This window comes from Haliotis cracherodii, unplaced genomic scaffold, assembly GCF_022045235.1.
Source record: "Haliotis cracherodii isolate W230 unplaced genomic scaffold, xgHalCrac1.p SCAF_4, whole genome shotgun sequence".
NCBI classification, from domain to species: Eukaryota; Metazoa; Mollusca; class Gastropoda; order Lepetellida; family Haliotidae; genus Haliotis; species Haliotis cracherodii.
In genome coordinates, this window is record NW_027266297.1 from 27,068,316 (window position 1) to 27,084,889 (window position 16,574).

At 40.4% G+C, this 16,574-nt stretch overlaps 1 protein-coding gene across 1 annotated transcript; it reads left to right on the top strand.

Annotated features, from left to right (window-relative positions):
• Positions 1 to 11,326: 11,326 nt before the first annotated feature.
• LOC139480130 (growth arrest and DNA damage-inducible protein GADD45 gamma-like) lies at positions 11,327 to 15,758 on the top strand. The gene is made up of 5 exons (XM_071263158.1): positions 11,327 to 11,490; positions 12,345 to 12,449; positions 12,808 to 12,928; positions 14,241 to 14,498; positions 14,973 to 15,758. The coding sequence occupies exons 1-4, from the start codon at positions 11,393 to 11,395 to the stop codon at positions 14,466 to 14,468; spliced, it is 552 nt and encodes a 183-aa protein (XP_071119259.1). The 5' UTR covers positions 11,327 to 11,392; the 3' UTR covers positions 14,469 to 14,498; positions 14,973 to 15,758.
• The last annotated feature ends 816 nt before the right edge of the window (positions 15,759 to 16,574 follow it).

Sequence of the window (16,574 nt, forward strand, 5' to 3'; positions counted from 1 at the left end):
ATCACGGCGTATCAGTGTGTGTGTGTGTGTGTGTGTGTGTGTGTGTGGTGGTGGGGGGGGGGAGGGGGGCGAAGTAATACAGGTCTCAGATACATTTATTTACCACTTAGGTTATACCCACAACCACGAGTATGGTGCTGACAACTCCAGAAACATAATCGGGGAGAACCGGGATTCGAACCCGCAATGATAAGTTTCTGGAGTGTCCAAGGGACGCAACTCTGCACAGCGAATAGCATCATATTAGACAACTGGACCACCAATCATGATAAATGTTGCGACTGAAGACCCCCAAAAAGATCCAGTTTAGAATTTGTCTTCAGCCACCTATGCTTGCCGTAAGAGGCGACTTTGTTTGTCGTGAGCAGCGACTAACGGGATCGGGTGGTCATGCTCGCTGACTTAGTTCATGCATGTCTTCGTATCCCAAATGAGTAGATCGATTCTCATAATGTCAATCACTTGATATTGCTCCATTATTTACACACCGCCGTCATATAGCTGAAATATTGCTAAGTGCGGCGTTAAACAACAAATAAACATACAAAGGAAGATACTGAGTAAAATGTAAAATTAGCTAAGACAGCGAACACATGTACTGACACCGACCCAACTGAAAGATGGACATGTGAACATACACGTGGAACTCTCCACGGGAATCAGTAACAAGGAGCAGGGCCAAACAGTGTTACAACACTACGTCTTGGAGTAAACCTCCCCAAGAGCCAAAATAAATCCAGCTGCCTAATCGATTGGCACACTCATCACTGCAAAAACAATCTGCACACAATGCGAGTACGCAACACGACGTACAGGCAAGCCGTTAACTAGTTTATGTAAGTGCAAGTTGCTCCATCGGATCTATTTTAACGCAATCCACCTATTTTTAGCTGTTTCCACACCGATAGTTAGATTTTTTTACGACGACTGTGCAGAAAATAGCTTCTGTAATGATCAGAGAAGATGCCATGAAGTCAAAACATACCAAAGTTGTGTTTGATCACTCTGTGCATTGTGTCAAATGTTAGATACATTGCAGTGATGGCTCCGACGTTACTTGACTTATATTTTGCTTACAACATCCGGGTCTGCATTTGACGTCACTCTGTATTTTGCCAATCAGAATCGTTTGTATGTTACAATAAAAAGTATTTCTACAAATTTAATATGTTACAAAATGCGTTTCCTCGTTTTGTGGGGCAGTGAGTACCTTATGTGATATAGTTATCTCACAGTGACGTCGATGCTTGTAGGGCAAGCGCGTATATAGAGTGACGTATTTGGCAATTTCCCAAACACATCGTCGTCTTTTGCGTATCCATTTTGTTCTTGCGCGGAATCAACCTAGAGTTGCAACAGTATTGAGGGAGTGAATGTTGTTTAACGCCACAGTCCAGAACATAAGGGCGGCCGGTAAATAATCGAAACGACCAGACCAAACAGTGGTTGATATATGAGCATGTCCTATGCTGTCGGGTAGAACACATGACGCTCAGCCAGTCAAGTGCCCGATCCACTGTGTCGTCTCAAACGGCAGTTAATACAGCGCCGGAATACTTGTTTTAGTCCGGTCCGCGAGACTGGTCCTTTAACTCTTATCAGGGATGGATATTTATTAAATAATTTGTCGCTCTACGTGGAAAGAAACATTGTAGAGTCAATAATAGTCTGGAACAGACAATCCAGTGATTTACGCAACTGGGATACGATGACATGCATTGACCCAGTCAGCGAGCCTGGCCTCCCGATCCGTTTGTCGCCTCTTACGACAAGCATGGGTTTTTGAAGACCACTTCTAACCCGGATGGCAAGTTGTGTATTACACTAATGTAAAACAACTGAACGGTTTTGTATTCATGACGGCTTTTTTTACGACGTTCACAGTAACAACTGGGTGCCCAATGGGCTAGTTCGCAACACCTCCCCATACCAGTCCATGAGCCAGCCAACTAGACTTGCACAAGTCTCATAGGCAATTAATATTAGTTTAAACAATAATTTCTCGATTATATAAACAACAAGAACAAGTTATCCCTTTTATAGACTGGCGCCCTTAGTTGCAATGACCGCTTATCTAGACTTGCCTATCATATGGATAAAAAATACACAGTTTTCTTTCGAGCAAGGCTACCATCCAAAGTTTATTTACATGTCTGAGGCAAAAGGGTTTGAGGTGGTGTGATTTGGTGCTTGATGTCCAGTTCAAGATTATTGCACTTATGTAGCGTTTGTTTGTGTGACTGCTTGTACTAAAATACTGGGCAAAAGAAAGTATACCCTTGAAAAGTCACTATTCACTCTGATAATTAATGTGTACTGTGAAATTGCGACCCCGTGTTCCTGGAGACGTCACGCTCGGCACCTATTGCGAGATAATATAATATATGATACATGTAATATCGCCTTTGATACCGGTCCTTGTTTTAGCTTTATATAGAGCGCCAGGCAGGGTAACAACAAGTACCATCTTTTAACGTCTTTTGGTATAACGAGGTCAGGGAGCGGGGTCGGAGATCCGCTCTCCGGGAAGACGCTCAATAGTGCACCAGGCAGGCTGTTTAAAAGGTATGAGAGGTTCACCAACTAACCGAACAAAAACCCTCGGATTCTTTTGCCATCAAAATACGCCATGTGCAATATTTATATTATAAGCCCCTTATAGTTTACGAGGCAGTTAAATTCTTATCAGTATATGCCAACGTGTCAATTACGCTTTTTAAGTCTATTTGCACACCCTAAATAAGTTCAAACCGTCATCAGTTGGGGTCGATACCATGTATTTTGTGATACTTGAATAAAAAGTTTCATCAAAATATAATACAAAGGTTAGGTTAGGTTTTGACTGAACAATTACGTCAGAAATTTTAAGTAGTACCTGAATGTAAAAAGTTAGTGTTATTTTTCTTGACCCTGCACAGCACTATACTACTCATATGACTGTTGCCTGATTTTCCATCACACACTACGTCTTGCCTGTGTTGACAGGTTTCCTATAACCTTGCCTTACAGTACGCATAAACACCACTCTAAATCGAAACATCCGTGAACCGATAATTAAGTAAATTCACTCTTCTTTATGCAAATACTGGAATTGGAACAACAACATAGTGGCTGTCAGTGTCCAGTGGAACCGATCAGCTGCTGAACCTGAGCGAGGGTTGGGCCAAGGTGACGGTGTGCAGCGTAATAGTCCAAGAGCCAGCCACGTGTATTAAGGGGGCCAAACTGTTTGAAAGGTGTTCTTCAGAACTGACATTCATCCTCACATATGAAACTCTACTTTTTAATGCAAATTGGGGGGCACGGTTGGCCCAGTCGTCTAAGGCGCCGCGATTCGCTGTGCAGAGTTGCGTACCTTGGGCACGCCAGACACCTATGATTGTGGGTTCGAATCCCGGTTCGCCCCAATTATGTTTCTAGGTTTGTTCAGCACCATACCCGTGCTCGTGGGTTTCACCGAGGTGGTAAACGTCTGAGACCTGCATCACTTCGGGCTTTCCTCCACATTAAGCTGACACGCCGCGATATGACTGGAATAATGTTAAAAGCGGCGTTAAACCCAACTCACTCACTCATTAATGCAAATTGTGCGAGTGACGGGTTCTACTGATCAGGCAGGACATGCTTGTCCTGGTCGCGAACACCTGGTGTCATCACTGATTTTCAGTGATCCATTCATGTAATTATCCCCGCTATTTTGCCTTTTAAGCCCCATGGAATATGCATGGTGTTAAACCAAGACTGATTGTATTCTCTAGCGGTAACGGTTTATATTTACTCTGTTGCTCTGAGTGCAACTCATTAGTTCTGGTTTGCAATACAGACCATCGTATAGCAGGATAATCATTGACATTTAACGTCATACATTTCACGACAGATAATCCCTGTGTATAACATCATTATTATTATTATTCGGGGCATACGTACAGTAAAATACGTTTAAAACGAACACGCTTATAACGAACTGACAGATATAACGAACTGGTTTTAGTCCCAGCATTTTCTCATAAAACACTCGACATACATATAAGGAACTACGGTTATAACGAACTATAATTAGTGGTCCCCTTGAGTTCGTTATAACCGAAGTTTACTGTAATATATTTAACGAACCTATAAACATGCACAATCGTTTTGAATTTCAACGTTTCGTATGTAACAAAACAATCTGTCAGTATTTACATGCAACTTCTCTTTGTGTGTTTCAGATGAAGAAACTACGGCCTCCTTATTTTCCAAGATCAGTGGCATTTGAAGGTCGGAGGAATCACGCGATACTTTAATTATTCACTACTGCATCAATATGTGAGTCAGCAGCATCCCAGGTCCATCAGGCGGTCTACAAAAGTTTCCTATCAACATAAATGTCTTCGTGGTTCCATTGCTGCTATCGCGGCATCGCTACATGCTCAACAACAGATCGATAATGAAAAATCGATCACCGTACGCTCCGAATATGGTCCGACCTCCCCACATGACTCAGTGCAAACTAACTGGTGGTGGGATTTCTTGCTAGGTATATTCCATGAGTCAGTGCATGTACGATATGAGTCAAAGCTCATTTAAGCATGATAATGAGTATCAGTGCTTAAACACTAAACACTGCAGCCTCTGTCTTCTTTGGAATGTGTCTGAAGATATTCCCGAGCCCCTTGTGTGGTGCAGGTTTTTGGGAAGGTGCTCAAGAGTTAAGCGCTAGAATTACAGAGTGATGCAATACAATGTTTGCGTGTTTGTTTTGTTCGTTCGTTTGTTGTTTAACGCCGCACTCGGCAATTGCAATATTCCAGCTATATGACGGCATTCTGTAAATAATCGAGTCTAGATCGGAGAATACAGTGATTGACGTCATGAACATCGATCTACGCAATTGAGATATGATGACATGCATCAACCAGGTCAACGAGCCTGACCACCCGGTCCCGTTAGTCGCCTCTTACGACAAGCATGGGTTGCTGAAGAGCAGTTCGAACCCGGATCTTCGCGGGGTGCAATGCAATGACAGCTGTGAATTTAGGTTTCAGGTGGAATTCGTGATAGTGGTAGTGATAATGATGATGTTTTTTTGTTGGTTTTTTTGTTTGTTTGGCGGCCTGTATGCTAATTAGCTGTGGTTGTAGGAATGATAATAATAGTAGTACTTAAAGTGGTAAATGTAGTAGTAGTTTCAGTGTAAGTAGTGGTAGCAGCATAAGTAGTAGTGTCAGTGGTATTAGTGCTGTAGGAGTAGCGACAGTAGTAGTAGTAGTAGTAGTAGTAGTAGTAGTAGTAGTAGTAGTAGTAGTAGTAGCGATGGTGGTGGTGGTAATTGTAGCATCAGCAGCAATAGTGGTAACAGTAGTGAAGTAGTAGTAGTTGTAGCAGTACAAGTAGCAGTAGCAGTTGCAGTTGCAGATGCAGTTGTAATAGTAACAGCAGCAATAATAGCATTAGTATTTGTAACGGTAGCTTTTATTGAATATATATTTGGAATAATAGTAGGAACGTTGGCGGTAAGAGTAGCAAGGCCTATTATGTGAATAATGACGATATATCATCGTCGTTATGATGATGATGAATCAAGAAGACATTGATGTGAAGATCACTGCGGTCGCCCGCAGTAGTTAATTATTTGTGATTAAATGTGAACATACACGCAGTTGCATATAAATGTCATTTGTAACTTGATCTGAAAACACCTATAATTCATCCTGATTCACGTACGATCAAAGGCAGCAAATTACTTACAAATAGAAATAAGCGATAATTTTCATTACTTATTAGCGACCAGTAGTAGTAGTAGTAGTAGTAGTAGTAGAAATAGAACCAGTAGTAGTAGTAGTAGTAGAAATAGAACCAGTATATGTAGGAGTAGTAGCAGCAGCAGCAGCAGTAGTAGTAGTAGTAGTAGTAGTAGTAGTAGTAGAAATAGAACCAGTATATGTAGGAGTAGTAGCAGCAGCAGCAGCAGCAGCAGCAGCAGCAGCAGTAGTAGTAGTAGTAGTAGTAGTAGAAATAGAACCAGTATATGTAGGAGTAGTAGCAGCAGCAGCAGCAGCAGCAGTAGTAGTAGTAGTAGTAGTAGTAGAAATAGAACCAGTATCTGTAGGAGTAGTAGCAGCAGCAGCAGTAGTAGTAGTAGTAGTAGTAGTAGTAGTAGCAGTAGTTTCACGAGTGAAGTAGGGGAATAGAGTAAGAAGTAGTTATTGTTAAAGTAAGTTAAACTAATAAGTGGTACAAAATAATTGTGTCATTTGAGAAAACATCGCCCTGTAATAAGTCAGTGAAACAAAACAGTACGAGCCGTAGCTGAAGTATGGCTCTCTAACCAAATTCCACTTTTACGTGGAACGTCGTCAGCACGTGGAAGCATCTCACACTGGAGTATACCGGTATATACTCTACCCAAAAATATACATTTTTATAGCAACCCACACTCAATTAAAGCCAATATCACCATGACCCACACGTAACATATTTAAATACACATTTTAATCACCTGGACTCCGAAGTGTTATACGCTAAGATTATCATGGTAATGACATTTGACCTTGCTCGTAAACTTTCTGCTGTAATTCCAACAAAGCGCGACTATCCCCAATCCCAAACAAAACATTATGAGTGGATTACGCTTTGTTTCCAAACCGCCGACCGGGCAGATTAGTCTGCTGAGTCAGGTTTTTTGGAAGATGCTTCGAGGACGGCGGAAGCGGCATGTTTCTACAGGTGTGTTGGCGAATCACAGGCTTGATCGTGTTAGAGATTCACCCGGCCTTGAACACTGGCCTATTTCCCCACCCACACCGCGCGGTATCGTGTGGGTGGGTGCGGCAGACCGCGATCGTAGCTGGAGGCACGTTGCTATTTCAATGGTATTCCGGATGTTGGAACTTCCTACGAATGCTTTGAGCATAGCTGGTGGTTCGTCAAGTGGGTTGAGCACTGTAACAATATATCAGTTAAAATTGAATAATGATTTAAATGCGGATTTATTTCCCAAATTGGTTACCTCCTGAACGTATAATTGTTTACTGCATTATGTTGGGTTAAGTGATATATTTCAAAACAAGAGCAATTTTAGAAGTGATTTTGATTAATAGTGAAGTGTACCTTCATTAATATCGAGTATTAAATGAATGAAAGACGAGTGAAATTGTAGATGGCAGAACGGGTATAGATACGATAAACAAAAAAGACAAAAACATAAATTCATAACATAATTTAATAGCTTAAAAAATTAATGTTACATTTGGTAATAAATACAGAGAAATAAACAAATAGAATCAAATAAACCTAAACATGTGCATATAAAAAATAATGTATGAATAACATGAAGTTAACCCGGCACTGTTTCAACACAACTAACGTCTAGAGTAATATCAAATATAACGTCTTTGCAACACTACACAGACATATCCATGCCAGTTGTCACAAAGAAAATTGTGGTTGACATTATTTGAAAAAATATGAAACAATCATTGTATGCAAAGAAGGGTGCTAATCCCACTGCATGCCAAAACGCGGAGACGATGTTGTAATTGTCGCACTGAGGACGTCTCTGAATGTGCGGATGACGCAGTAAGCCACAAAGACACCCTTTACTAAAACCTCACTTCTGAGGGATTGAACAGTGAGCTTGTCAGTGTACATGTTTTTCGCATGACGACAGGTTGACAGACGCCGTCATATACGTACGCCGACGGTAGCTGCGACAGACGTCATGCAGCTCAAAAATCTTTTGTCATCACAATGATTTCGTATTGCACTCATATACACAAACTGGTAAAATTTATAGTCTGATAACATATACGGGCATACAGTGCGGGTGGTTGTTATCTACGTGTATTTAAACTGAGGGGTTGGGGGCAGAGGAAATATGTTTAATTTTCAATTGAAAATATCTTAAGTTATCTATTTTACTTCCAAAAATGAACTGTACTGGCACTTCGTCAGCACTGAAAGAAGACTTCTACATGGTTATATATTAAAAAATATAATTTGATTTAAATCTTTAAAAATGAAAAAAAACAACCGCATACTGCTTATGGGTGTCTTAAACATTTTGTAATAATATTTCAAACATGGTAGGTTGCAAATTCATTTTTTTTATGCCAGTCTTTATTGATCCATTTTTTTTACAGAAATGTACCCAGTTAGAGTAACATCTAGTCTCTGAAATGAACATCTCGTTCAGAAAAACAGTTGTTCAATTATCTTAACAAATATATAATTAAAGGGAGCCAAGAGAAAAGGGGTGGTGAGTCTCGCTGACTTGGTTGATGCATGTCATCGTGTCCCAACTGCGTGGATCCATGCTCATGATGTCAATCACTGTATTGTCTGGTCCAGACTCGATTATTTACAGACCGCCGTCATATAGCTGGGATATTGGTGGGTGAGGCGTAAAACAACAAACAAACAAAACAAAAACTTTTTTTAGATTTCACAATCAGCACGAGAGAGAACTCATGCAAGAACTAATGTGACGAGCTCCGTTTAGGATCGGTAATGCTGGTTGTGCCACACAATTGCACGTGACCCTGACCGTAATCACGTGGTCGATACGTGAAGTTATTTCAAGCTGTCGGTACCAATCGGTGATTCCCCCACCTAAGAATACACATGAAGAAACTGCAACCGGAGTTTCCAAACATGGAATACGATATGACTAAAATTAACTAACTGATTTTTTAAAATTTTATAGTCACTTTATTACCCTGTTTTGTACATAATCCTGTGTTTTCCCTTCGGTTTTAGGAATTCTCCGATCAGGAACATGTTGTAATTGACAAACATAAATGAATAGACCTTACCATGTTGAATGTTACGGACTAATGCCCATTTATAGCGCTAGTCCACTGAAATACCATGTCACAGCTTAGCATGGATACGCCACTTAGACACAGTATACTGAAATACCATGTCACAGCTTAGCATGGATACGCCACTTAGACACAGTATACTGAAATACCATGTCACAGCTTAACATGGATACGCCACTTAGACACAGTATCCTAACTCCGACCAGTCCTTTCGGCAGGCAGGGAAACAATAAATACCATCTTTTAACGTCTTTTTGCATGACGCGGCAGGGGATCGAACCACAAACCTTTCGCTCTCCGGGCAGACACTCAATCAAGTACACCACGGAGGCTGTCGAATATGATATGTTTGAAAGATTCCCGAACCACCAACCTTCTGCTCGCCTGAAAAGACAATGTTCTCACAACATAAAAGAATGATCGCCTTTGCAAGATAAAATACTGTCTGCGGTAACGACATGTCGACAGCACCTGTGATACGAAAGCACTGAAAAGTATGTCCAAATCTTCTTATTTACCGGAGATTCAAAAGCCTCAATCTCGCGTGCGATATTACCTGATATTTGTATACAGAAAGCGACCGGCGGAAACTAGCTTCCGTTCCGTGTCCATCTAATTCTTCATAGGAATTCAAAGCATATACTTTCACCGGAAACTCTAGCCCACAGTATTGTCGCGTACGTCATATACATATACATTGTACTAGACAGTACTGAATTATAAGTCCATAGGTGTACTGTAATAATATCCTTATAAGAGGCAAGTCTAGATAAGCGGACAGTAAGGACGCCAGCCTCTTATAGGGACAACTTGTGCTTATTATAAATATAATTAGAAATTATGATTAAATTAATACATAGTGCCTTATACTTGTGCAAGCCTGTCAAATACGTGTACATAGGGGTTCAAGGCTAAAGGGGGTCACCAGTACCCCATGCGTGACGTAAGAAGTAACAGGGTTCTCGGGTGGTGTCAATGTGTGATCTGCAGTTGCAGCTGGCTGATTGTGTGACATCGTATCGTGACCATCACACACACTCTCGATCACTAGTTTGCACAGATTCTAATATTTACAGGCCTCACCACTTGGACTAGCTGGAATAGAGCGGACCTCTTTAAATGGACGTAAGCACTGAAAACTACCGTTAATAATCAAAATAGGACATTTGGCAGCCTTGTTGAAATTCAAGGACACCATTGTCACGCCAACAGTAACTATGAAGATGTGAATATACATCTTTATCTGCAAGAAAGTCCATAAGTAATATTTAATAAGTGCCATTTTTTAAACCACATGTGCATTTTCTTTAATTTTCGATGGTAAACTGTCTTGAATGTAGGTAGAAAAGGGAGAGTAGGCCTGACGCAACAGCTCAATCCACGAAACGTCGAGAACGTTATCTTCGCGGTTAACCGTAAATGTACACGTACACTTCCAAAGGTACACAATCACAGCGTGACAATCAGTCGATAACTCAGACTCAACGCTAGACTGTACTACTGAAGACACTTCTATATCAAATATCATCTTTTTTTTATTTAAGTATTCGATGACGATATCAGAAATAACAAAGGATGCGAAACGGACTCGTGTACTTACATGGTGTTTTCATTGGAAAATATGAGAGATTGTGTAACCAATTTGTATATCCGTGTATATTCACGATAATATATCCAACGGAAAGTTATCACATCCGTCTATGGTCATTAAAAAAACCATATACCCTCAATAAACCATGCACACACATGTCCTTTCCGGGTAAAAGCTAAAAATAGATTCCCGGGAAAACCGGCTAGATGTATTTCACGATCTTTGTGCAATGACCGACGGTTGGCCTAATCTGGTTATCACCGGTTCCGATAAGTTAGGTAGGACGTTAATGTGACCCTATATGTATACCGTACTTAATAAAGCCATGTCGTATCGTGTTCCGAAACACATTTACAAAATGATCATATAGTTAAAGTACCTTATATGCTAGAGAATGAACATGCAATACAATTAAGGCCTTGCATCATAAGACACCATTTTATACATCTGAAGTGAATTCTCGCCCGAATCAAATTCTCTTTTTGTTTTTCATATGGATGAACACTTACACAGAAGAACGTTCGAATGTTCAACACCATGCAATATTTCAAACGTAGAAGAAACGAATCATCGGGATCTAGACGTGACAGCTAGGAATTCCCTAGCCTCGTTTTGGAATTACTGCCACAAGACCCAACGTGTTGAAAAGCAGTTGGGAGAATTGAGATGCGTGGCGAGTTGTTCAATCAATAATGGCTTAATGCAAACAGTTATCCGAATTAAAACGTTCTAGTTCTTTTAGGCATTTGAAGATGCTTCTATGAGTGCAACATGGGTAGATAATATGGCTCACGTTGACTGATAATCAAGGAAATATACCGCAATCGACATAGCAACCGGTTTCCAGGGAAGTACTTTCCTTACCTTTGACATCTCCTCCCAACCAATGGGAGGACTGGACGGACGGGCAACACCTTGGGTTGAGCTAAAGTCTGATACCAGTAATGTGTCAGCACATTCTTGTTGTGAATCTGCTCTTGATAGGACGTGTGTGTGTTTCATGAATATTGTTGGATATACCTGTGCAGAATTCGGAGTACCTTTAATCATGACACTGACAGAATACGACGATAACAGCAAAATGCAGCAAAAACCACAGTAAGTAGTGTTTATTATCTCCAATTATCTTAGTTAAAACGACTTCTGACATTGTACTAACCGGCCACGTAATCCTTGCAACGTTGCATCAGGTAAAAACATGGATTAAATTTAAAGCTTCAATTAAGAATACAAGTACCAAACTGATCTTGTGTATCAGGGGGCTTAATGTTTTCAATAATTCTGTACTAAATTTAAGAAACTGACATTGTTTAAAAAAATGACATTGACAGGTAGTCTCTAGCGTGTTTGGAAATTAATGAAAGCCATGTTTGCAACTTTGTTTTAAAACCTTGGCAGTCACTAGTTGCGAACGCATTGGATGAAATCTCATGTATTCTCAGCAAAACCATTTTTAGGGCTATTTTTTAATCCAGTGTAGGGCGATGTTTTATGCACATGGTACCCATCTAACCACTTCATAATATTCGATTAATCGTTTTAATAATGTTTAAAAGACAACTATTCTAAACAATATTTTTGCAAATGTATGTAAGGACATGTGTTGTATGTGAAGATGGGCTAGCGTGGCAGCCCCAATCAAGAATCCGGGCGCGTGACTGAGTGACGTCAGCAGTCGAGTGTTTGTGTGTTGCAAGTGGTGATATACAAACACGGGGGTATTCAATGGATCGATGTTAATCTTATTATGGTCATGTACACTGATTATAATTACATTCCCTCAAAGGAACTTGGCAATGAAATCAGCTGATAAGCTCGTGGTTGGGCTCGCGCTCGCGGGGCAGGGATTCCCAGTCTTGCAGGTCCGTGGTTACTCACGAGGCTATTAATAGACATGACTATGCATCTTGTCATGACAATGTTGAAAACGCATGTTGTTCTGTTTGTTACAGGAATCAGCTGACAGTAGGCCACGCCCTCAGAGACACCATTTGGCAGGGCTTAGAGCAAGGAAGATTGACTTGTGGAATGTTCGAATGTGCAAAGCATTTGGAAATGTAAGTATCAGCATGAGAAACAAATAAATGATTTTTTTTTTTTATCTTTCAGTCGTTGCATGTTTAAACAATGCAACGCAGCCGTCCACCAACTTTTAAAATCTGATGTCAAATTAATAAACATACATGAATTATGACTATTATCATACGTATTAATCAATTAACTGGCATGGTAAGAAAAGCAAAGGTGACATCGAGAGATAGTTTTAGAACCGTATTCTTCGACATAGTGCTTGAAATGAAACTGAAAATAAGAATGAAGGAATCTATTGAATATATAAATATATGTTCAACCAGAATTTAGTGTACATGGTTATATTTATACTTCAAAATAATCAAAACCGTGTTATTTTTGCAGAAACCCCCATAACATCATGCTGTGTGTCCTGCCCGAGGATATGGTTGGGGATGTATCTGTGCACATCCATCACACACTCATCGAGGCTTTCTGCATGGAAAACAACATCAGACTTGTCAGGGTATGTAGCACTTATCTCTGTCCCCATCAGTTGTACTCTGTTTTACACATAATGTCTTTCCACCAGTACTGGGGGCGGTCGGGTAGCCTAGTGGTTAAAGCGTTCGCTCGTCACGCCGAAGACCCGGTTTGATTCCCGACATGGGTACAATGTGTGAAGCCCATTTCTGGTGTCCCCCGCTGTGATATTGCTGGAATATTGCTAAAAGCGGCGTAAACCATTCTCACTCACGCACTCCACCAGTACTGATATAGACTACTCAAAAGAAGTTAAGGACCGCCCGATTTTTTATATATGTTACAATAGTTTATCTGTCATGGCATGACCAATTATCTACAGTATTATAAAGAATCAATGATCCTTAGCTTATTTTGAGTTGTATAATAGTTTGACCAACTTGTTTGATCGAACAAGTGTTAAATCACTATAAGGTCAATGGATAATCTTTCTTCTACACCAATACAGTCAATCAGTTCGGTGAAGCACTGTTTGTAGCTTTTTGCAGTGATGTTTTTAGGATATTGTCCCATTAGCTGAAAATGTACATAGGTCTTTTAAGCAGCTTAAGGTTGAAATGGTGAACAATTATTTTATTAAAAATTCATAAAACCCCGTCCCTAAATCGTTTTCATTCCGTCTTTGTTATGGTAGTGATAACGTAATCGGATTTTCAAACGGGGGCTAGGTGTCGATTAAATATGTGACAAAGTTTCCTGATTGCAACACGTCATTGTGCTGTGTCTGTATGTCATTGTGTCCGTTATGTGTGACGAGGTAGCTTCGACAAAACACACTGTTTGCGCCAAAAGCAAACAAAGATGTTTACTGGGTAAATCTCCGCCAGTGTAGCCAACAGACTTGGCGCTGCATATCCCAGCAGTAGTTTTAACAGGAATTTGATCTCAAGTGGAACAGCACAAACACCAACAAAATTCGCTGCGTCATCGTATGCCCCAGTTTACCCTCTACCTATACATAATCAGTGAAACACATGCGCGTTGCTGTGCTCATGAATATTAATTTAGGGAACAACCAATGGGATCCTCGCTTACAAACGAATTGGGATTGAAATTCGGTCAAATAAACAATAGCACGTGGCCTTGCTTTTGAACGAGGAGAACGGGCATTTCTGCACGCGAATGGAAGAGTCATCAGTTGGCAAAGTTCACTGTTTTTTCATAATTGTCTTTTGCACAGATACACTTAGAAGATAATTTGGAAAAGGGATTCACGTTTTTGCCTTACATAGCTCGCATGAAATATATTCATGAAATATGAATGTTTTTATAACGATTTCATTTGTACCTTACAGGTTGATAGCGAAGACAAATTGGCTTCTGTTGTCAAGTGTCGCCCAGGGCAGAAGATGAACGACAACGACGTTGCTGGTGGAAGGGTCACTTATAGCGACGCAGGTTGCGTCATCGTGGATTACCCAGAGGAAGATCTCAGTCCTGCAGAAGTGATGGTGACGACGTTCTGCAAGTCTGTGGCCGGGAAAGGGTATGGCCCGGCGTCCTTGGTGACGATACCCGCATGAACATGACTGACAGCATATGGACAATCTGAGGTAACTAGTCCGACAGGGCATTTCCGAGTATGATGTGTTTTGTTTGATAGTATATGGATGGAGGGATATCTAAATTAAAAGAATTATAATTAAAAAGACAAGTTGCAGACACAACACTTTATATATTTTAATCAATCAGGAAGGCTTTCATGCATATTTGACGTTAATCAGTTTAGGTTAAATAATTTTAGCAAATCATATATTCTGATTAATAGCTTTGGTTAAAAGTTGTTTGTTCTTAATTAAGAAGCCACACTCTGCAATATTCAAACTATGTGACAGCAGTCTCTAAATAAAAGAACCCGGGCTGAACAATCCAGTGGTTGAAATCATGAGCATCGATTTACATAATAGTGTTTTTAACACTAATTAAAATAGTGGTTGACATTATGAGCATCGATTTACATAAACGTGTTTTTAACAGTAATTAAAATAGTTTTGAACAGTGCTTTATGATATCCTATTTCTTTTCAGGGAAAACCACATCCCGAAAATATCCTTAAAAAAATGAAGAGCTCTTCATGCCGGTGAGACATCTTAGATAGCAGCTGCCGAGTTGGATCTAATGTCTCAAACCGTAGATGGGTTGAAGTCATCTTCATTGATACATAGCCATTGTCTCATCAACCCCATTGGTCATGAAAACGCCATGATTCAGGACGAGAGACAGGATTGGTCACTGGTACCGGTTATCCTACATCATCAACAGATCGCGTGGGGTGTTGTTAAAAACGACACCCATCACGTTGTCAACGAACAACGGAAACGAACCATGCGAATGAACTGTGAAAGAACATCGGGATTCGATTGGATATCACCTGAACAGTGTGTTTGAAACAACATTTCATGGCATTCATCTATGCAAAAAAACATAAAAGCAAAAATGTGTATATATAACATGTGACAAAGTGACGATATGTCGTCTGGGAAGAGACAAAAATCGTAGTGCATCAACGCACAGGAACATGTGACATGATCTTAGGGTTACCTGCCCTTGAACCACACATCGACGAAGGAGGGGAGCTGTGAAAGAGCTCAGAGAAGCTCGACTCTGCCGATCAGCTAACGGCTAAACAAAGTAACGGGACTCTGTGTTAGCATTGTCCTGACACTTTACGCAATAGACAATTGTATGTCAATTCATTTTAGATAAATTAGAATGTTATATTTTTTAGCTCGTTTCTTTGACATTTGTAAAAGTAATCAGTCTTCAATGTTACTGTTTTCATTTTGTATCAGGTTACTTATAACGTTTAGTTATTTTGTTTAGAAATAAAAAAAATGAAAAGCAATTCATTTTGTTCTTGATGTTTCTTTTGCGAGTAAGTGAGTGAGTTAAATTTTACGCCGCTTTCAGCAATAGTCCATCGATATCACTGCCAATTAAGCTGCAAACATTGTACCCATGTTGGGAACCGAACCTGGGTCTTCAGCGAGTCCAGTGAACGACTTGGCTACATGACCGCCACCTGTTGTGAGTGAGTGAGTGTTGTTTTTCTCTGCAGTCAGCAACATTGTGGCTTATGCTCGATGGCACGTAAATGATCAAATATTATCAAGGCAAACCAGTGGTCGATAGAATGAGCATCGATCCACGCTCTTGATGTGACAAGAGTCATGTAGATGGTTACTGACGAGGGTTGATTCTTGTGTTACCCATTGTGGTTATACAACACGTCAGCCAAGGCTATGACAAGACAACACGTCAGCCAAGGCTATTACAAGACAACACGTCAGCCAAGGCTATGACAAGACAACACGCCAGCCAAGGCTATGACATGACAACACGCCAGCCAAGGCTATGACAAGACAACACGCCAGCCAAGGCTATGACAAGACAACACGCCAGCCAAGGCTATGACAAGACAACACGCCAGCCAAGGCTATGACAAGACAACACGCCAGCCAAGGCTATGACAAGACAACACGCCAGCCAAGGCTATGACAAGACAACACGCCAGCCAAGGCTATGACAAGACAACACGTCAGCTAGGGTGATGACAATATACATTATGCTATACGTGTTATCATCACGTTTTGATAGTGATTCATTAACTCATATAAACTATATACTAG

Coding starts and splice junctions, on each gene's coding strand:
- LOC139480130 (XM_071263158.1), top strand. CDS start 11,393: ATGAATATTGTTGGATATACCTGTGCAGAATTCGGAGTACCTTTAATC. Junction 12,450..12,807: donor TGTGCAAAGCATTTGGAAAT/GTAAGTATCAGC, acceptor TTATTTTTGCAG/AAACCCCCATAACATCATGC. Junction 12,929..14,240: donor ACAACATCAGACTTGTCAGG/GTATGTAGCACT, acceptor TGTACCTTACAG/GTTGATAGCGAAGACAAATT.